This window comes from Bacillus rossius, chromosome 1 (genome assembly GCF_032445375.1).
Source record: "Bacillus rossius redtenbacheri isolate Brsri chromosome 1, Brsri_v3, whole genome shotgun sequence".
Classification (NCBI taxonomy): Eukaryota; Metazoa; Arthropoda; class Insecta; order Phasmatodea; family Bacillidae; genus Bacillus; species Bacillus rossius.
The window spans coordinates 176914527-176937346 of NC_086330.1; the positions used below are offsets into that span (position 1 = coordinate 176914527).

The 22820-nt window shown below is 35.9% G+C and overlaps 1 protein-coding gene across 1 annotated transcript; it reads left to right on the forward strand.

Annotated features, from left to right (window-relative positions):
• The first annotated feature begins 3733 nt into the window (after positions 1-3733).
• On the forward strand, positions 3734-22187 carry LOC134529702 (uncharacterized). Its single transcript, XM_063364068.1, has 4 exons — positions 3734-3887; positions 5849-5982; positions 18761-18859; positions 21966-22187. The coding sequence occupies exons 1-4, from the start codon at positions 3873-3875 to the stop codon at positions 22066-22068; spliced, it is 351 nt and encodes a 116-aa protein (XP_063220138.1). The 5' UTR covers positions 3734-3872; the 3' UTR covers positions 22069-22187.
• Positions 22188-22820: the final 633 nt, after the last annotated feature.

Consider the following 22820-nt stretch of genomic DNA (forward strand, 5'->3'; position numbering starts at 1 on the left):
GTAAATTCTGCCCATGCTATGATCTCGAAGCATATTATTATTTTTTTAATAAAATTAATATTTTGTAACCTTGAAATAGTATCATTGGTGGCCACTTGTTACGTTACTATGCATTATGGGAGTATGAGACGTGATAGTGAAATGTTCAGGGAGATCCGTCTCCGTTTACGTGATCCGTCTGTCTCCGTGCCATTGTAGAACGGGCCTTAAAGAGCCATCCACGCCCGCTTGGCGCAGGTCAAGGCTCAATCTCATCGCCCCGGGTTTGTTTCAGCTCTTGAGCGCCGAGTCGGAGACCAAGTGGTGTGGAAACTACTTCAGTCCCGAAGGCCTTGTCACCTCACGCCTCTGCCCGCAATCGTACCGCGAAGAAATCTACCAAACTAAATCCGTGGACATGCACAGAAAACATGTTTCCAGTACTTTTACAAAAGATTATTTGGAAAACAGTATGTAATACTACAACAAAAATATTGTAGCTTTGTAAAACACATGGTTATAGTGATTTTTGTTTTTTATTAAATACGTTTTTTGAGATTATTATTACTATTACTGAGACTTTCTTACGAAAATTGGGGCATAATTTCATAATATTTTTGGTGTTTCATTCAAACCATTTTTTTTTCAACCTTGAAAAAGATAATCAAATATTCAAAAATTTTACTTTATTTTGATGTATCATGCTTATTAATGTGTGCAGTTATTACTGCAAAGCTATTCCGGTAACGGTTTGCAAGAAACTTTAAATATTGGAGGTAGGCCTACTGGGACAACACAAAGCATAAACTACTGGGTAAGTATTCGAAACAAATTTAACGCGATCAATATTTTTTATTGATACAGTTGTTTGAATGTCAATGTAAACATTTTCAAATATCTGTAAATTTAAATGAATATTTTTGTTCCAATACATTGCGTTATATTAATGAGTAATTTTTTGATGATCTTTGAATTTTTTTTCCGACTTTCTAGTCAAGTATTGCGAATTTCTAAGATGGCAGGCTATATGTTATCATTATTTTACTGTAGGCTGGTGGACTGGGAATTTAAGTCTCCTTTAGGATTTTTCACCGTAATTTTTTATTAAGTGATTTTTTCTAAAATTGCCTGTTTTGCATCGTCCAGGGATCGAACCAAGAACAAGAATCGATTGAGTAAATTTTAATTTTAATAAGTTTTTTTGATTTTCGAATTTCCTCCGAATTTATAGCTAAAAAAAAATCCAATTTTCAAGAATGGTGATCAAGACATTATAGACAATAACATGGACGTCCTGGCAAAAAATATTTACTGCAATCTGGCGGGAAAATTAAAATTACATGTTTGCAGTGCACTATGTGCACTATGTGTACTATGTGACACTAGCGCTCCTGGTAGAAAGTACTCAAAATAAAGATGGTTGCCTCCAGCAGACGATACACGATGGCGGTTATGATGTCATAATCGAAGATGTCGGTCGCCAGAAGACGAAAACAAGTTGGCGGTGGTGATGTCATAATCAAAGATGGCGGCCTCTAGCAGACGAAAACAAGATGGCTGACGTGAGTCATAACAGGCCAGTCTGTCTGGTGGCTTCTGTAGAGGGAGGATCTGTCACCATTTTTTAATCGAATAAACTCGCCGGGTTCGAACCAATGACTCCCAACTCCATGACGTAAGTACGATTTTAATTAAAAATGTATTATTTTTTTTATAAATTTAAAAATGTTCCCAAATATATTTTTATATAAAAATTACGGATTATTTTTGGATTAAAAATATTCATTTTTAGCATGGTGGACAGTTTTCAAAATGGTGGAGGTTTTTTTATAAAAAAGATTTATTAACTAAATTATTTAATTAATTACAATTTTTTTTAAAATCTATTAACAATTATGAATTTTCAAGTTGGCTGCCGTAACGATAATTGTAGCGATAACGTTATAATTCAAAATGGCCACCATGACATCCTAATTGTCAAGGTCATGACCTCGGCGGCTTAGAGCGGCTAGATGAAGGGGAACTTAATACGTAATAGGGAATTTTCGTTTTTCCTATGGCAAAAGTCTTTTGAACTTTTTCGAATTCAAAATTGTTGAATTTTTCAAAGTATTTTCCCTCAAAAATGAAATAATTTTAAAAACATCTAGAATTTTGGCGGAATTTTTTCCTAAAAACAGGAAATTTTGGCGAATTTTGGCCAATTTTTAGTCTTTTTTTTTTTTTTTTTTGGTAAAATTTTGTAGGTCAAGTTCATCAAAGATGGCCGCCATGATGTCACAAACCAAGATGGCGGACACTCACACCGCCACCACACTCAAACTCCAGTCCAAGCTCCAGCTAATATATACTTCTCACGTTATCACTAAAAAGTCGATACGAAATGAAAAAATAATGATTTATCCACATTGAGATTTAACCCTAGTCGCTAGAGTGACAGACTTTCTAACCGTTGCCCCAAACTGCCTTAGCGATTCTGTAAGCATATATAAGTTGTGTCGCAATTTCTGATCGGCAATTTCTCTACAACAATTACTAAGAGTTTGGTTTTCTCCCTTACAGGGTATCTTGCTATTGGAAAGTACCTTACTTCTGAAAAGAAACGCCAGAACCGGCGACCCGGCGACCTCTTCTTGAGAGCTCTGCGCCGCCTCGTGTTTGTCTGGGTATTGTGCTGGCTGCGCGCAGATTATCATTCAAAACCCGAGCCTCCATGGTGCAGTTGGTTGAAGCCAGAGAGGAGAGTTCGTTGAAGCGAAGAACAAGGTTGATATTTGCATGATGCTAAGTGAATTCAGTATTAATTACAGCAAAGATCAAGAGCCGTCCCACTCATATACCCTATCAGCTTACCGGCATAGAAACGACAGCGCTGATATACCTTATTAAAATTAATGAATCATTACCGGCTACGTCATTTAGATCTCATGTAAACCTTGGAAACCAATTTAAAAATGATATAATAATAAATGGTTACCAAGCACGTACTTCAACAACATTTACCTTTAACTGGTTTGCTGAGTATTTTTCCAAATTACTTAAAGTTTATTAAAGTGTAATAATTAAAAAATTCAATTTTTATATCACGTGATAATTAGCATCAAGTCAGATGATTTACTTAATCAATGCAATGTTATTAGCTGAAATAATACGCCTGTATGTCATCGTTGGGAGCGAAAACATCTTTACAAATTATTTCATTTTTCAAAAATTCATCAACTCCACTACAAATATGTTGAAGCATGCAATATTCTTATCCTTATTATTGTGGTTTAAAAAAAAAAAACAATTGAAGTTGCTTGGCTTCTGGGTTGTAACTGAGGTAGGCAACTGCTCCCTCATGATGGTGACTGCAGTGTCGACCGAAACGTTGGTGAAGTATTTGCCAAGGACACGGCTACAACCCAGAAGCCAAGCTACTTCAGACAATGGCCGTTAAAGCCTGCGAACATTATTAAATAAATAATTGTAAACCACAAACCAAGGGAAACGCACTAAATATTTCACGATTCGCTAAGATGCCTGTAACAGTCATCTACGTCGCTAGCGAATAAGTGAGTAGACACGACCTTGACGCGTGTTGGTGCTCGCTGCTGCGTCGCTCGTTAGCACCAGCTCCTCTAAGCTCCGGGCAGAGCCGCTGTTATTGACTCGAGTCCAAGGACAGCACAGTGCTAAGAGCATCTATTGACATGAAGTGACATGGCATCGTCAGTCTGTTAGACCAATTTGCGGAGCGAGTCCTTTCAGAGTCCAGAAGCGTGGGTTAACTAGTTATCCTTCGTGAGTCACTACTTCGCTGATTCTCTCCAAGCTATAAATTCGCTCCGTTGGCTAATGAACTGTCCATTTCAACTACGAACATCCAGCTTTCGGGATCACATTTTTCAAGCATGGGCCATGAGCAAGTAAGTTACTGGCATAGAATAAGCATGGCAGTATAAAAATACGTAAAAATTTAATTTTAGATAAATCTACTCTGGTATATCATTACCGGCATGCAAAATGAAAATCCTAAACATCCTTCACCTCATCTGTTTCAAGGGCATTGAGTGAAGTGCCAGCTGGCGTTTAGAAATTAAAATGAAATTTTCATTTAAATATTCTGTCATAAATCGTTTCATTACAAAAGTGAAAATTCTTACCCCAATATTTATAGTTTGTTAGTCTTTAAGTTAATTCTTATTATAGTTACAAGCCATGCATTATCAAAACTACAATATTAATTTATGTTTTACTTAAATTTAACTTTTGTAACAAAAACATTGGTAATATCATAATTATGCCTTAATTTCGCCCTGTAAATTTATGTCAAAATAAATCAGATCTATAAAATTATATCAGCCCTCGTGGCTTATATGTGTATAAAGATGCCTGATGTTTTTGTTGGTTCGTTATCAATCATATTTTTAACCAAACAACAGGTTTTATTAAATTTCCGTTAAAAAAATCATTTTCTTAAAGACTTAAAAAAATTTGAGAGAATCATGTGCTCAGAATTCCATATAATTACATCTCGGGAACTACTTCGTAACGTGTTAGAGATCTGGCAACACGCCATAAGCCGTGCTCTAAAATCTAAGCATAAGACACACTGTGTCACACTGGTAGAAAGTCCAATATAGCTATTAACGGACTTTTCAATGAGAATGCATTTAAACTAAACGAAAGTTTTCTCACAGTTCCTTATAACAGGATCTTCGTAAAATAAACTATGCTAAAGTTCTTAATTTAACACATTTTTTTAAGATTTTAGTTCGGTAAAATCACTAAGATTCCTGAATATTTTGTAACCACTGTTATTCGTAAATATATTAGGAAATTTTTAACCGTGTAGAAGACGTTTCATGATCAAGTCCATGCGTTAACTTTATATATAGTACATAAGCTGACCCTTTCTTTTATTATATATCTTATAAAAAATAAGTATAATAAGAAAATTTATATTTAGAAAAAGAAGAGTTGGGAGTTTTTTTTTTTTTTTAGTACTTACCTAACATTGTCTTGTTTATTTCACGTTCTAAAATAGTTACCCTACATAATAAACTTGTTTTTTGTTTAATGTGTAACCTCTTAGCTCTCAGTATACGGCATTTGGTGGTAGTAATTTAGTGAATGGAGTGGAAGTCACGCGTGTAACCACGGTGCTGCCATCTGTGGCGAATGGCGCGAATCATAGTTCGTAGAGACAAAATGAACCTTAAGAACGTTTTTATAACATCTCCAACTTTTAAACTATATCTTCGTCTGAAACCAAAACGAAAAACCAACTTTGATGCATAATTTAAATTCATGCAGACATGCCATACATCGCACATGGCATTCACAAATATTTTTCACTTGATCTTGAAATCAAGGCACGCAGTTTGAGAGATTATTTCAGACTATAAAGATGTGTCTAATGACAATAATTTTTCAATTTTTGTCATTCTCAAAAATAAATATAACATAAACATGAATTACTTATTACTTCATAAATGAACGTGCAGAGGATAGAATTTCACAACCTAAAAACAAAAATAATATTGCAATAGCTTGACCAAGACTGCTATTTCGGTTCCTACCCCTCCTGCTTAAAAAAAAAAAAAAGTTTTAAGCAAAGCTATAACTGGATTATTTTTAACCGAAAATAATAAAAATTCTAAACTGTAATGAAAAAAATTGAAAAAAAAAATTATATTTATAATACTCGAATTAATCTATGAACTTGTTCAGTTGAAATAACAAAGCTGTTGAGGGGAAAAATACGAAATACTTTGTTAAATAAACATCTATGTTTTCCTCCACCACTGTCTTTATTTAATTTATTTGTTTGAGCTAGGAGCAATTGTACCTTGACAACAAAGAATTTTTTTTTAACTTATTGCAGGTGTTGCTGCTGCAACTAATTGTGCTTTTCTGCATTTCGCTTCTCGCCTTCCGCACAGACGCAGTTCCTGTAGGATCCTCGAATGGCGCCGATAAGGAGGCTTCGAATGAGTCGGAAAAAATTCCCGTAGAAGGGTAAGTCCGTGATCATTACTTCTCTTTTTTATTTTCTTTATACGTCTTGTATGGATAATGGAACCACAGACAATTTAGGCTCATCTGAAGACTTTAGAAACCTACCTTTAATATCAGTCACTACCGTTAACTGCGTACACAGGATTTCCCTAACTTCCTGGTGCATGCTTAAGAGGTCCAAGAACTGAACTAGACAAGCACAAATCATCACATAATATATGCCCGTAACTCAACCGGTGAAGCGCTAGGGGGCGGTACATGCTGTGTTATGAAATGATGAACAGGACTCCGAAGTATTTAAGGGAAATATTTTATTCAAAAAACTACCGACTACACAACTCAACATCACATCTGCTGAAAACTGCGGCCGGCAACAGTGACGCAAACTGCACTCGTGTCTTGTATTAAAACGGTTCTCGGTGCAATCTCTGTGCTTCCCTTGCATTTCCGTCCGCCAGCACGCGCGTGTAACACATTCTCTTATAGTAGATATTGGGTTGTCTCTAGCTTCACGATCTCTTATTTTCCGTAATAAAATTTTGTTTAAAGAAAGTATTGCTAGTGATATTAGTAGTATAGGATAGCCGGAACTGGGACTGGCTTCTGGCTGTGGATTGATGATTGTCGGTCCGCCATCTTGGATTGTGTCGTCACGGCGGCCATCTTGGATGACCTTGACCTTGAATTTGATCCTCAAAAATCGCCAAAATCCGCCAAAATTGGGCAAAATTTGCCCAAAATTCCTCAAAATTCGCCAAAATTTCCATTTCTGTGGAAAAAAATTCCGCCAAAAATTCTCAAAAAATTCCACAATTAAAAAATTAGGATTTCGAAAATCCTCTAAAGACGTTTTGCCCTAGAAAGAACCCAAATTCCTAAAAACGGCTTAAGCATCCTTAACTCAAGCTTCAGTTAAGCCATTTCTAGGAATAAGGATACCATGTCCGCCATATTGGATTGTGACGGCACGGCGGCCATCTTGGATGACCTTGACCTTGACCTTTGACCTTGACCTTGACCCTGACGGGCATTTTGGATCCGCCATATTGGATCCACCATCTTGGATCCGCCATCTTGGATGACGACATTTCGTTTTCTCGATCATTCCGGCATTGTGTTATCCACCATTTTGAATTATGACGTCACCGTTCCAATTTTCGTTACGCCCGCCATCTTGAAAATCCGCAATTTTTATGTTAGAAAATCGGGAAAAATTTTAAAAATCATTAAAAAATTTAAATAATCGAATTAAAAAAAACACTGTTGCAGTTATCGTTACGGTCGCCATCTTGGATTATATAAATGTTGCATATTTCGTTACACCCACCATCTTGGTTGAGTACCATGTCATTCTTACACTTTTCGTTACGACCACCATATTGGATCCTATTAATGTTGCAATTATCGTTATGGTCGCCATCTTGAAATTTAGTCACCATCTTGAAATTTAGACGCCATCTTGGAAATCCGTAATTTGTATGTTAGAAAATCGGGAAAAATTCCAAAATTCATCAAAAAATTAACTTAATAGAATTCTGATTGATTATATCGATTCCCGTCCTTGGTTCGAAACCGGTGAGGGCAAAAAATAAAAAAATCAGATCCTTCTGACACAGAAGCCACCTACAGACTGACCTACCTCCACCAATAACAAGGTATTTACCATCAGCTGGTATGACGTCATGTCCACCATCTTATCTTTGTCCGCTGGAGGCAACCATCTTGTTTTCGTCTGCTAGAGTGCGCTGACGTCATGTTAGTATAATGTTCTGTTCTCCATACCTTTAACCTTGTATATTAACATTAAACTTTGAACTTGACCTTGAACTTTGACCTTGACCTTGAACTTTGACCTTGACCTTGAACTTTGACCTTGAACTTTGACATTGACCTTTGACCTTGACCTTGAAATTTGACCTTGACCTTTAAATTTGACCTTGACCTTGAAATTTGCCCTCGACCTTGAAATTTGACTTTGTCCTTGTCGGCCATCATGGATCCGACATTTTATGTTCAGTACATGCTACCAGGAGCCACCACCTGCCGGAGTACGCCATCTTGTGTGTATACATGTATTATAGAGGACATTCCCATCTGGATAATTTTATTCTAACCCGCTACAGTGCAGTAATCATTTATTATGGAGGTGCCCCCCGCCATCTTGAAATTCGACCACCATCTTGAAATCATGTAATAATGTAGCTAGAAAAGCGGGAAAAAAATCCAAAATTAATTAATAAATTTGTAATCCATATAATGATTGATTGGATCGACTAAGGTCCTTGGTTCGATCCCTGGCCGATACAAAACATCTTTAATTTAAAAAAAATACTAAAAAAGTGTTGGTTTTAAAAAAAAACACCGCAAGTTCTTTTAAAAAAATTTTATTACATAAATTCAATAGGAAACGAAACGTATACACACATTACACACAGGAAACGGAACGTACACACAGTACACACAGGAAACGAAACGTACACACAGTACACACAGGAAACGAAACGTATACACACATTACACACAGGAAACGGAACGTACACACAGTACACACAGGAAACGAAACGTACACACAGTACACACAGGAAACGGAACGTACACACAGTACACACAGGAAACGGAACGTACATACAGGAAACGAAACGTATACACACAGTACACACAGGAAACGGAACGTACACACAGTACACACAGGAAACGGAACGTACACACAGTACACACAGGAAACGAAACGTATACACACATTACACACAGGAAACGGAACGTACACACAGTACACACAGGAAACGAAACGTACACACAGTACACACAGGAAACGAAACGTATACACACATTACACACAGGAAACGGAACGTACACACAGTACACACAGGAAACGGAACGTACACACAGTACACACAGGAAACGGAACGTACACACAGTACACACAGGAAACGGAACGTACACACAGGAAACGAAACGTATACACACAGTACACACAGGAAACGGAACATACACACAGTACACACAGGAAACGGAACGTACACACAGTACACACAGGAAACGAAACGTACACACAGTACACACAGTAAACGAAATGTATACACACATTACACACAGGAAACGGAACGTACACACAGTACACACAGGAAACGAAACGTACACACAGGAAACGAAACGTACACACAGTACACACAGGAAACGAAGCGTATACACGCAGTACACACAGGAAACGGAATGATCACACATACAGTAGCGGAAACACACACGCTTAGTTGGAAATCAGAATACAAGAAATAAAAACATAAAATTTTTACTTTCAATATTTAATTACTTCTCAACATTACACAAATACAAGTAAAAGAAGCCATTATTGTATGTAGCCAGCTTTCCTCAGTTCCTTGAGTATGATGGATATTTCTTTGATGCACGAATAGTTTCCTGCACAAAGCGAGTCATGTAGAAGTCTTAGCCGGTCAACCAATATGTTTGGATCTTTCCATGATGTGTAATCAATCTCTTCTACCACCATCTTACTTGCTTGTTTATTATAATTACTGTTAATATCACAATCGTCCCAGTGATCATAATAAGCATTATCGGATTTATTTATTATAACACAACGTTTCCATCGTTTCGGTCTCAGAACATCGCCACATTCTTCGATCTTGTCAGCTCTAGGTGCTTCATCACAGTCAATGCCTTTGTCAACAGCCACAGAGTCACTATAACAATCACTGTAGAAGACATCCTCTTCACCCAGATTACCGTATGAATTCGCTATCGATGATGTCGAAGTGTCTTCATCGTCTTCATGCTTCCTTTTTAGGAGTCCATCATTTTTACAAAGAATGGAGGATCTACCGAATATAGGCTTGAATGTATTCTCACCTTTCACGGTGTTGATACTTCCATTAGTTTCAGTCTTCACGAAGCCATTAGCAGCCTTCAATTTATGTTCTTCCTCACGATCGGGTGAGCTAATACCATCACGTTCAGGACAAGGAAAATTATTGTCGTAATGCAGATCACTCTTCTTTAGTCTAGTGGATCCATCGGTGTCCTCTATGCCGTAAGTAGTCTTGACTTTACATGTTCTATCATGTCTTTTTAAGCTGTCAATTCGTGTTAACAACCTGCTACAACGATTACAGCTAACATGTTGCGTAGTGGGTTTCTAGCACAATCATTCTTCTCATGACGTCTAGCATTCCTTCTCATGACAAAATCCTTACCACAGTATATACAGCGGCTTCCTTCCGATTCAGCTGCAGATAACAAACCACGATCCATTCATTGTAGCTTCTGTGACTAATGCCAGATGCAAACTAAGAGTTTTAAATTAGATCCAATACTTAAATAGAAATTTTTTCATATTTCATCAGCGAGAGTTAATTTATCTCATACAAAAGTACTTGCTGCAACTAGTTCTGCTTTTCAACAACAGATGACGTCACGTATTGCTTGCAGGTAAATAATATTTAGTTCTTTAATGCAGGATGCGGGATGCTCACTAACGATCGTAAAAGAAAGATGGCTTCACTAGACTCCAAGGAAAAGGAAGTTCGTCTTGCATGTTGGTGCTCCACAGATGTCTCATGGCGTAATATTAATTTGACTGAGTAATGATATTTTTTAATTCCACATGATAAAAATATTACAAGTTTTGATTTAGTAGCAGAAATTATCGAATTAAATGTAACTCCAAATAAAATGACATGTCTCATTAAGAGTAAAACTCCTTCATGGAGAGATCGGTTTCTCAGAATAGTCAGATACACTTAAAGAAACCACAGGAATGATTGCAAGAACACGGGAAAAACCATCAAAATATTGACAAAAATAATCAGGAGCACAGGAGAAAACCATCATTATTTTGATAAGAATAATCAGGAGCACACGGAGAAAAAACATCATAATATTGACAAGAATTATCGGGAGCACACGGAGAAAAACCATCATAATATTGACAAGTATAATTAGGAGCACACGGAGAAAACCGACATAAAACTGACAAGAATTATCGGGAGCAAACGGAGAAAACCACCACACATTTTCTATGATATCATAAAAATAAAAAATAAAAAATTGAAAATAAAAATAAATTAATAAAAAATTTAAAACAAAAAAAATCTAAAAAAAAATACATAAATAGATTCTGCTAGCTTGTAAACTTATCATTGTTGAGCAATGATAGAGTTTTAGTACAAGCCAGAATTTTATGTATTTTTTTGTAGATTTTTTTTTGTATTAAATTTTTTATTAATTTATTTTTATTTTCAATTTTTTATTTTTTATTTTTATGATATCATAGAAAATGTGTGGTGGTTTTCTCCGTTTGCTCCCGATAATTCTTGTCAATTTTATGTCGGTTTTCTCCGTGTGCTCCTAATTATACTTGTCAATATTATGATGGTTTTTCTCCGTGTGCTCCCGATAATTCTTGTCAATATTATGATGTTTTTTCTCCGTGTGCTCCTGATTATTCTTCTCAAAATAATGATGGTTTTCTCCTGTGCTCCTGATTATTTTTGTCAATATTTTGATGGTTTTTCCCGTGTTCTTGCAATCATTCCTGTGGTTTCTTTAAGTGTATCTGACTATTCTGAGAAACCGATCTCTCCATGAAGGAGTTTTACTCTTAATGAGACATGTCATTTTATTTGGAGTTACATTTAATTCGATAATTTCTGCTACTAAATCAAAACTTGTAATATTTTTATCATGTGGAATTAAAAAATATCATTACTCAGTCAAATTAATATTACGCCATGAGACATCTGTGGAGCACCAACATGCAAGACGAACTTCCTTTTCCTTGGAGTCTAGTGAAGCCATCTTTCTTTTACGATCGTTAGTGAGCATCCCGCATCCTGCATTAAAGAACTAAATATTATTTACCTGCAAGCAATACGTGACGTCATCTGTTGTTGAAAAGCAGAACTAGTTGCAGCAAGTACTTTTGTATGAGATAAATTAACTCTCGCTGATGAAATATGAAAAAATTTCTATTTAAGTATTGGATCTAATTTAAAACTCTTAGTTTGCATCTGGCATTAGTCACAGAAGCTACAATGAATGGATCGTGGTTTGTTATCTGCAGCTGAATCGGAAGGAAGCCGCTGTATATACTGTGGTAAGGATTTTGTCATGAGAAGGAATGCTAGACGTCATGAGAAGAATGATTGTGCTAGAAACCCACTACGCAACATGTTAGCTGTAATCGTTGTAGCAGGTTGTTAACACGAATTGACAGCTTAAAAAGACATGATAGAACATGTAAAGTCAAGACTACTTACGGCATAGAGGACACCGATGGATCCACTAGACTAAAGAAGAGTGATCTGCATTACGACAATAATTTTCCTTGTCCTGAACGTGATGGTATTAGCTCACCCGATCGTGAGGAAGAACATAAATTGAAGGCTGCTAATGGCTTCGTGAAGACTGAAACTAATGGAAGTATCAACACCGTGAAAGGTGAGAATACATTCAAGCCTATATTCGGTAGATCCTCCATTCTTTGTAAAAATGATGGACTCCTAAAAAGGAAGCATGAAGACGATGAAGACACTTCGACATCATCGATAGCGAATTCATACGGTAATCTGGGTGAAGAGGATGTCTTCTACAGTGATTGTTATAGTGACTCTGTGGCTGTTGACAAAGGCATTGACTGTGATGAAGCACCTAGAGCTGACAAGATCGAAGAATGTGGCGATGTTCTGAGACCGAAACGATGGAAACGTTGTGTTATAATAAATAAATCCGATAATGCTTATTATGATCACTGGGACGATTGTGATATTAACAGTAATTATAATAAACAAGCAAGTAAGATGGTGGTAGAAGAGATTGATTACACATCATGGAAAGATCCAAACATATTGGTTGACCGGCTAAGACTTCTACATGACTCGCTTTGTGCAGGAAACTATTCGTGCATCAAAGAAATATCCATCATACTCAAGGAACTGAGGAAAGCTGGCTACATACAATAATGGCTTCTTTTACTTGTATTTGTGTAATGTTGAGAAGTAATTAAATATTGAAAGTAAAAATTTTATGTTTTTATTTCTTGTATTCTGATTTCCAACTAAGCGTGTGTGTTTCCGCTACTGTATGTGTGATCATTCCGTTTCCTGTGTGTACTGCGTGTATACGCTTCGTTTCCTGTGTGTACTGTGTGTACGTTTCGTTTCCTGTGTGTACGTTTCGTTTCCTGTGTGTACTGTGTGTACGTTCCGTTTCCTGTGTGTAATGTGTGTATACATTTCGTTTACTGTGTGTACTGTGTGTACGTTTCGTTTCCTGTGTGTACTGTGTGTACGTTCCGTTTCCTGTGTGTACTGTGTGTATGTTCCGTTTCCTGTGTGTACTGTGTGTATACGTTTCGTTTCCTGTGTGTACGTTCCGTTTCCTGTGTGTACTGTGTGTACGTTCCGTTTCCTGTGTGTACTGTGTGTACGTTCCGTTTCCTGTGTGTACTGTGTGTACGTTCCGTTTCCTGTGTGTAATGTGTGTATACGTTTCGTTTCCTGTGTGTACTGTGTGTACGTTTCGTTTCCTGTGTGTACTGTGTGTACGTTCCGTTTCCTGTGTGTAATGTGTGTATACGTTTCGTTTCCTGTGTGTACTGTGTGTACGTTCCGTTTCCTGTGTGTACTGTGTGTACGTTCCGTTTCCTGTGTGTACTGTGTGTATACGTTTCGTTTCCTGTATGTACGTTCCGTTTCCTGTGTGTACTGTGTGTACGTTCCGTTTCCTGTGTGTACTGTGTGTACGTTTCGTTTCCTGTGTGTACTGTGTGTACGTTCCGTTTCCTGTGTGTAATGTGTGTATACGTTTCGTTTCCTGTGTGTACTGTGTGTACGTTTCGTTTCCTGTGTGTACTGTGTGTACGTTCCGTTTCCTGTGTGTAATGTGTGTATACGTTTCGTTTCCTATTGAATTTATGTAATAAAATTTTTTTAAAAGAACTTGCGGTGTTTTTTTTTAAAACCAACACTTTTTTAGTATTTTTTTTAAATTAAAGATGTTTTGTATCGGCCAGGGATCGAACCAAGGACCTTAGTCGATCCAATCAATCATTATATGGATTACAAATTTATTAATTAATTTTGGATTTTTTTCCCGCTTTTCTAGCTACATTATTACATGATTTCAAGATGGTGGTCGAATTTCAAGATGGCGGGGGGCACCTCCATAATAAATGATTACTGCACTGTAGCGGGTTAGAATAAAATTATCCAGATGGGAATGTCCTCTATAATACATGTATACACACAAGATGGCGTACTCCGGCAGGTGGTGGCTCCTGGTAGCATGTACTGAACATAAAATGTCGGATCCATGATGGCCGACAAGGACAAAGTCAAATTTCAAGGTCGAGGGCAAATTTCAAGGTCAAGGTCAAATTTAAAGGTCAAGGTCAAATTTCAAGGTCAAGGTCAAAGGTCAATGTCAAAGGTCAAGGTCAAAGTTCAAGGTCAAGGTCAAAGTTCAAGGTCAAGGTTAAAGTTTAAGGTCAAGGTCAAAGTTTAATGTTAATATACAAGGTTAAAGGTATGGAGAACAGAACATTATACTAACATGACGTCAGCGCACTCTAGCAGACGAAAACAAGATGGTTGCCTCCAGCGGACAAAGATAAGATGGTGGACATGACGTCATACCAGCTGATGGTAAATACCTTGTTATTGGTGGAGGTAGGTCAGTCTGTAGGTGGCTTCTGTGTCAGAAGGATCTGATTTTTTTTATTTTTTGCCCTCACCGGTTTCGAACCAAGGACGGGAATCGATATAATCAATCAGAATTCTATTAAGTTAATTTTTTGATGAATTTTGGAATTTTTCCCGATTTTCTAACATACAAATTACGGATTTCCAAGATGGCGTCTAAATTTCAAGATGGTGACTAAATTTCAAGATGGCGATCATAACGATAATTGCAGCATTAATAGGATCCAATATGGTGGTCGTAACGAAAAGTGTAAGAATGACATGGTACTCAACCAAGATGGTGGGTGTAACGAAATATGCAACATTTATATAATCCAAGATGGCGACCGTAACGATAACTGCAACAGTGTTTTTTTTAATTCGATTATTTAAATTTTTTAATGATTTTTAAAATTTTTCCCGATTTTCTAACATAAAAATTGCGGATTTTCAAGATGGCGGGCGTAACGAAAATTGGAACGGTGACGTCATAATTCAAAATGGTGGATAACACAATGCCGGAATGATCGAGAAAACGAAATGTCGTCATCCAAGATGGCGGATCCAAGATGGTGGATCCAATATGGCGGATCCAAAATGCCCGTCAGGGTCAAGGTCAAGGTCAAAGGTCAAGGTCAGGTCATCCAAGATGGCCGCCGTGCCGTCACAATCCAATATGGCGGACATGGTATCCTTATTCCTAGAAATGGCTTAACTGAAGCTTGAGTTAAGGATGCTTAAGCCGTTTTTAGGAATTTGGGTTCTTTCTAGGGCAAAACGTCTTTAGAGGATTTTCGAAATCCTAATTTTTGAATTGTGGAATTTTTTGAGATTTTTTGGCGGAATTTGTTTCCACAGAAATGGAAATTTTGGCGAATTTTGAGGAATTTTGGGCAAATTTTGCCCAATTTTGGCGGATTTTGGCGATTTTTGAGGATCAAATTCAATGTCAAGGTCAAAGGTCAAGGTCAAGGTCATCCAAGATGGCCGCCGTGACGACACAATCCAAGATGGCGGACCGACAATCATCAATCCACAGCCAGAAGCCAGTCCCAGTTCCGGCTATCCTATACTACTGATATTCATATTGTGTATATGTTAAAAAAACATTAAATAATATTATTGTCGTATTTGTGCCATAAAGTAACGGTACCAAAATAAATTTTATTTTGTAAAACCGCATGATATTTATTTCTTAGTGAAACTAGTAGCAACTGTAACAAATATTGATCTGAGTATAATAAAAAGTTTAGTAACCTTAGTATTATATGTGATCGTTATGGTGGTATACAGTAGATACACACCTGCACACAAGCATAACGTTGACTCTTATTTTATTTTAAAACAAACAATACCACTTGATAAGTATATTTTGTACTCTATAGTTGGTTGCTTTTGAAGCTGCTCGCTAAGAGGACGTGCTGGCAAAAATCGGAAATTTAAAATTAATTCGTTTACGACTTTTGAAAATTATATCTGAATCCAGCGCTACGATAGACGTGTGATAACGGTCATAAAAATTTCGACAACAAAGTGCGTATGTGCCCGAAAAGCTGTGGAGGCCATTTACCCCATATGCTATTCCACACATAATCCTATACTTTATGAATAAATGAAAATTTAAAATTTTTGATTTAAAACCTGTATTTTCTATGAATGTTGCTTCTTGCATGAATTTCGGGACACCTACCGCTAGTTCTGATGAAATCATTAAACAATTGTTTTTACTGTGAAAAACAAATTGTATTTTCAGAAAGGATTTAATTGAAATCATCACAAAAAACAATTACTTTTCAAAAATACACACAGCCAAAATTTCCGCATTTTTAATGTAAAATGTAAAATAACGAGAAATTGACGAAAAACTGCCAAAAACTATTTCGTAAATACTTAAGAAACTGACTTTGCCAGTAATAGATACATTAGTAATATCCTTCAACTTAATATTTACTTTTATAGGTTGGAATGGGGTTTGTATTGCTATTTTTAATACAGTATATTATCGATGTTCTTAAGCCAATATATCTTTAAAACTGTATAAACAAAGTTTTCAATTATTTGGGGAAAAAACTTTAAATTCTAAACATATGTAACAGACGACTCGTTGATAGGCCTATTTTAATTATATTGCGTAATTATTGCGTCAATATATTCACGTTATATTACACTATATTCAGATTATTTAAAATACACTTCAAATACCCTTAACATCCAAAATCTATAAGACATATATAATTTTCATCACAGTTGATTACTCAAAACAATAATATTGATTTTTTGGCTAATATGTGCACATAGCATGATACCAACAGAAAATTAAACCATACAAATTACCAAACCGACCATGAAAACAGCCAGCGTTCCGCAAAATATTCCATAGAACCATCCATACCCGCTGATATGGAAGCTTTCAAGAAAAATTTAATTGTCTTCCCCGCTTAAGGGCCAATTGAAACTGCTGCCCAAGAACAAGGAAATATTGGAAATTGATTTGCCCTGTAGACTTTTAGTGTCTGGGTATAGCAGAGCTCTTTATACATCATAGTGTACTGTTTTAAAAAAGCAAATTTGAAGATATTTATATCGATCTTGCAGTCAACTGGTGCCCATTGCGAATCTCTTTGGTATATGTTTAGGTATTTAGAGTATTTAGCACAAGTACAAATTACACAGCGCCCAGGTGTATTCCAACCATCAGTTTTAAATAACCGTAAGCCTACGAACATTTTACGAAAATGTTCAGTAAACTGACGGTGACCTGCGGCCTGTAAGTCTAAACTCGGATCTGACAGCTTAATTTTTTTGTAGTACCAAACCTTCCGTGTCCCTTGAGTCTGCGGAATTCAATGGATAAAAATTATGTAACTAAAGGAAATTGTCTTTGCCGCTGAACGTTGAAAATACCTGTTTTTATTTCACTTGATATATTCAAACCACTTACTATATGTTAAGGTCTAAAAGCATACCAAAAACCATCATTAATATTCAAATATACTTAAAAAGTTCTCAACTTGATACAAAACTGCTGACATTCGTATTAATAGTACTAAATATTAAAAGAAAATGTAATTTCGTGTCGTATACACTCATTATATGGTAGTAGTAGGAGTGAGTTACATATAACTATTTGATTACTTTTAAGTCGAAATAACTTAGGAAACATTAGTTTCTTAATCTGGTAATTTAAAGTGCAGCCTCATCGTAATACTGAAAATAATATTGTTATAGGAACACGTTTAATTATGCTACCAAACAATAATTGGATCATTTATGGAAAGTTTCGTAGATACCTGTGTACTAATAATAATTCTTAGTATGTTTGAGGTCCCTGGAGAATTTTTTCACTAGCATCAACATTGCGTTATTTTACCGAACAATTTTCGTGCTTCAGTTGGTGAATTATTTGAAGAGTATTGTTTATGTGTAGGTTTTAGCGTATTTAGCACAAACACAATCAAACAGTGCTCAGGTAAATTCCCATTGTCAGTTTTAAATAACCATAATCTTACGATAATTGTTACGAACATGTACAGTAAACCGATGGAAACCTGCGTTCTGTAATTCTAAAATTGGACCTGACAGTTTTTTTTTTGTAGTGTGAAACATCCCATGTCCCTTGAGTCTTCGGGAATCAATGAATAATAATTACTCCATAAAAAGCTGCATAAATGATTCGTCGGTGTTTCCTGTAATTTATTGAAGACAAAAACTTATTCATATTTGAGTCATCTACATACATTTTCACTCAAAAAAATGAAACATTTGTGAGGAATTGTATATTTAAATTAGAAGCCATAATTAGGTACCTACTTGTTAAACAGAAATGCTTTTTGGTGTATTAAAAAAAATAAGATAACTGAAATATACTTGACATTTTATCAGCGTGGTACGTAGTTTACCTAATACAAACCTAGTTAATTTGATTTTTATTCGGTAGTTCCTGAACTCATTAAAAAAATACGTACGCTTAGATGATTTGTCTCTTCTCAATCACTAAATCTGTTTTTGTCTGTTAGACACATTACCTACATTCAAACCAAAGAAATTATGTGTCTAATCTGGTTTGTACCATTTTGTTTCAGCTTTTTGGTAAAATCGGTTGAGTTTGAAGTCGGCGTGCTCGAAGATGATGGCGTCAACAGCACGGACACTTCCTCGGAACCTCATTTCGTGACTGACAAGTAAGGATGGCAAGTTATATTGGTAGAAAATTAATAATTTTTGGGAAGTTTTACGATGATGTAGCCTACCAATAATCTCTATCAAAGCAAATAGATACAAGAATCTTTTTTATTCATAAACTATATAAATTTTTCGTTAAATTTAATGAATAATATATTTTATCCTACCCAACAGATTAGAGTTTTTAATATCATCATAGTACACTTCTTTTATCGATGAATAAAACATAGAGTACCTTCACGAAAACGGTTTCTATTCACTGTTTCTTCAAATGATACAGCTTCAAGTCTGGTTAATCTGTAAGAAAAAATGACAATTGCTAGTCTTAATATCCAAAACAATAACAACAATTTTCGCTAGCGAGCGCATTCTACAGCTACGCGTGGCGTGCATCCCACAACACAACACAGTCCCCGCATCGACCGACGGCCGGAAGGGCAGTCCTCGCGTCACGGCGCCCAGCCAGGTGGCAGCTGCCACTTCGCGCAGCATCCACGAGTACACCTGGAGACTGATACCAATAACGACACAGGCGAGATTTACTACAGTTTCCTGGACATGCGCCATTGAAGTTTTGCCTTCCTTGTTCTGGCAAAAATTCACTAATGCAAAATAACAAATTAAAATTAAAGCATAAACCCGCAGAAAACAAGTCTAAATCAGCTGGTGTCAAACAGATAATTTAAACGATGCACCTAAACAGGTATTATGAACGACACAACAACGACAGCACAGACGAGCGCATTCAAAATTATAAATCAGATAGCACAAGAATTCTGTGGAAGCAAATTAGCCATGACAGAAATAATAACAGTACACACGAACACAGTAGGCTAACAACGAATATACAGTTTTAACAATAATATTAAATGCAGAAGGGCAACAAAACTTGGACAACTCAGCAAATATACAAATACAACGATGAAGTTAAACAGATTTTATGGACAATACCACGACAACGCCGACGAACACAGTAGGCTTCCTATGACAAGTGGTGTAAAAATGCAATGGCGTGTGTCCAATAAACTCTATTAAATCAAAATTCTCCATTTCATGAATCCTTTAAACAACGTACCTCCCATGAGAGCGTGATAATAATCCTAGCAGTGAGAGGTGCAACTACAAAAATAATTAATAGATCAATTGTTAAATTATATATAATATTATCTGGTGTCAAACATGATTAACAAGTTTTAATAAACGCTAGTAACTAGAGGTTTATACCTCCTGTGAATCTGTATAATGACAAAAAAAAAGTTTTCCAAGAGAAAATAAATATATTTGTGCTGTCATAATTATTTTGTTCTACATGTAAAGATACATTGTTTTCATACTGGGCATACCGTTTGCCATCTTTCGGACTGACGTGACCGCAACACCAGATATTCATCAAATTTCTTAGAGCTGTCCGGTATATGACTCTAGTGTATTAGGTATCAGTTCACACTGGTAGCTCAAGCGTTCTTCCCCCCCCCCCCACCACCCCACCCCAGGGTTTAACGAGTGTGCCAGAGCGAAGTCGTCACCCCGTGAAAGTCCAGCACAGTGCGAGCTAGCAGGGACTAAAGTAGCCGTGTTCTCCACGGGGGAGAGCAGAACCACAAATAATCTAATTACATATATTCTTACTGATAACTGTGCTAATTAGTGGCACGCTAGTAGGCCTATATTATACTTACCTATATAAACTAAATTACTTTTACTATGCAAATAATGTTTCGATCATTTTATTTTAGTAATGCAAATTAGATTCTAAGATTTATTTCTTCCTTGTGTTTAAAACCTGAACACTTCTTATTTAGCCTTTTTTATTTTACAGTAAAAAAAATTAGAAAAAAAACTATATCTTTGATTACCCCAATTATATTTAAGATGTTTAACTTAGGTACAAATAACCATGGTGCAACACTACACTAGCCTCGTTTACTCCCACAAAAATTGGTCTAATAAATATATTGGTTATATTATAAAAAAGGCAATTGATCATTCTACACGTATTAATCCGTTATATTTGTACAAAATTTAACAGTTTCTTGGCCAAGTTGCTGCGGCATAAGTATTTTATCAAAGTAGCCCTATGTGGGGCCCCCTTATAAGAAAAGAATTCATGTAACGTTACTTAAAAACGTTAAAGTTAAAATTTTAAAGAAAATCGTCACCAATATACTTCATATCTTAAGAAAGACTCAATAACGAAAAAATTATAAATAAAAACTGAACACTCGAATATCATTTCCCTAGAATTTTTTAACAACTGATCCCAAGTTTGCAGTTGCAATGTTAAATGCCTGTTGTTATTGGGGAAATTAACCACAAGTTCCTTCTGCCAGCCACTCACATGGATGCTGATGTAAAACGCAGTATCTGATTAAAATTTGTTTTATATTTGCCCAGATAGTTACATTGTATGTCGTAAGAAATCTCAATAATGGACAAAAAAGATGAATATGCAAATACACAGGAAACAAGCCGAAATCACCGATGCCAAAAGTTAATGCATAGACATCATAGAGAGTTCCGTGGAAGGAATTGGTCAGAAAAATATCACAGCAGAGATGAACTACACAGCGACAAACAGACGAACCCAATTATGATACCAAACAATCAATGTGGACAACACAACACAGAGACGCACAGTCGATCACATCGATGTGACTGAACAGATATTCTGGACACCACATGATCTGTTTATTATCATAATTGTGTCCATATGTTTGTCAATGTGTTGTCCAGGGTTTGTGTTTGTCTTTATTTACTGTCCTTGTGGCAACTGTCTCGTCGTTGTCAGTCCACTGTGTTCGTCTGTGCAGTAATATTTTTATTACTAATTCCATCCACGGAAGTCCCTGTGCTGTATATGCATTAGCTCTTGACATCGGCTGATTATGAATAGTTTTTCGTGTGTTTGAATTTTCATAACGTTTTCTGTTTTTTAGTTTTTTTTATATTTAGTGTAACCAGCAATGACGTAGGGTTACGTAAAAAAATATTAATCTAAAAGAACCATTAAACGAACGACAAAAAGTATATTTGAAAGCTTGTTATTTTGTGACTCTTGTGTACAGTTCCCGAGCAATGATTGCGTTTAATGAACCTTTGTTCCAGGTGGGAGGAAACTGAATTCGCTCTGATTTTGCCATCCAACCCTGTTGCTTCTCCGATAGAAGACAAGCTGAAGACGAGTACGAGCACAACTGACTCGACATGATTTGTGATAATAAATCCACCAGATAAATAAGATACGGTTTTGCAACTCTGGGCTAAATCTGTAATTTAATTAATTATGTAAATAACAATTTTATTTTAAAAATAAAGAATTTTAAAATGTGCACTTTTCAGCCGTCACTGCTGTTATTACCCGAGATATGTTTAAAAGTTGTCTAGTTCCACAATAAAATTACTATGAATGCGTAAAGTGACATTATAAATATATATACGGAATCTATAAACACTACTATACTACGAAACAATACATATTAGATATATTATGATGAAAACACTCAAAACTGTTCGCTATGAATACCTACAGTATAATGCCATCCTCAATTGATAGCAAAAAAAGTTGGTTTGAATAAAAAAAGGTCTATCAAAAGTGTTATCCGTGTTCTTACTGAGTTTAGAAAGAATTAGAATTGATTTTTTTTGTTATAGTCTTTATTGAAACATTTTTTGTGAGTTACGTTTATCGCAAATGTCAACAAGCGATAGCTGTACAGTGATTTAAATAAAGATACGATATACTAGCACCGAGTATAATAAATATTCAGTTATGTATATTTATCTTGAACTAGCTCAATGACACGGATCACTATTTATTGAAGCATAATAATATTGATTTAAATTGCAAAACACAAATAAAATTGATAGTCCTTTTTAAGCTTTTTACTAAATATTCCCCCAAAAAATGTATATTATTTAAAAAATTCTAATACTGAGTGTCCGAAAACTCTTTCCCTGATT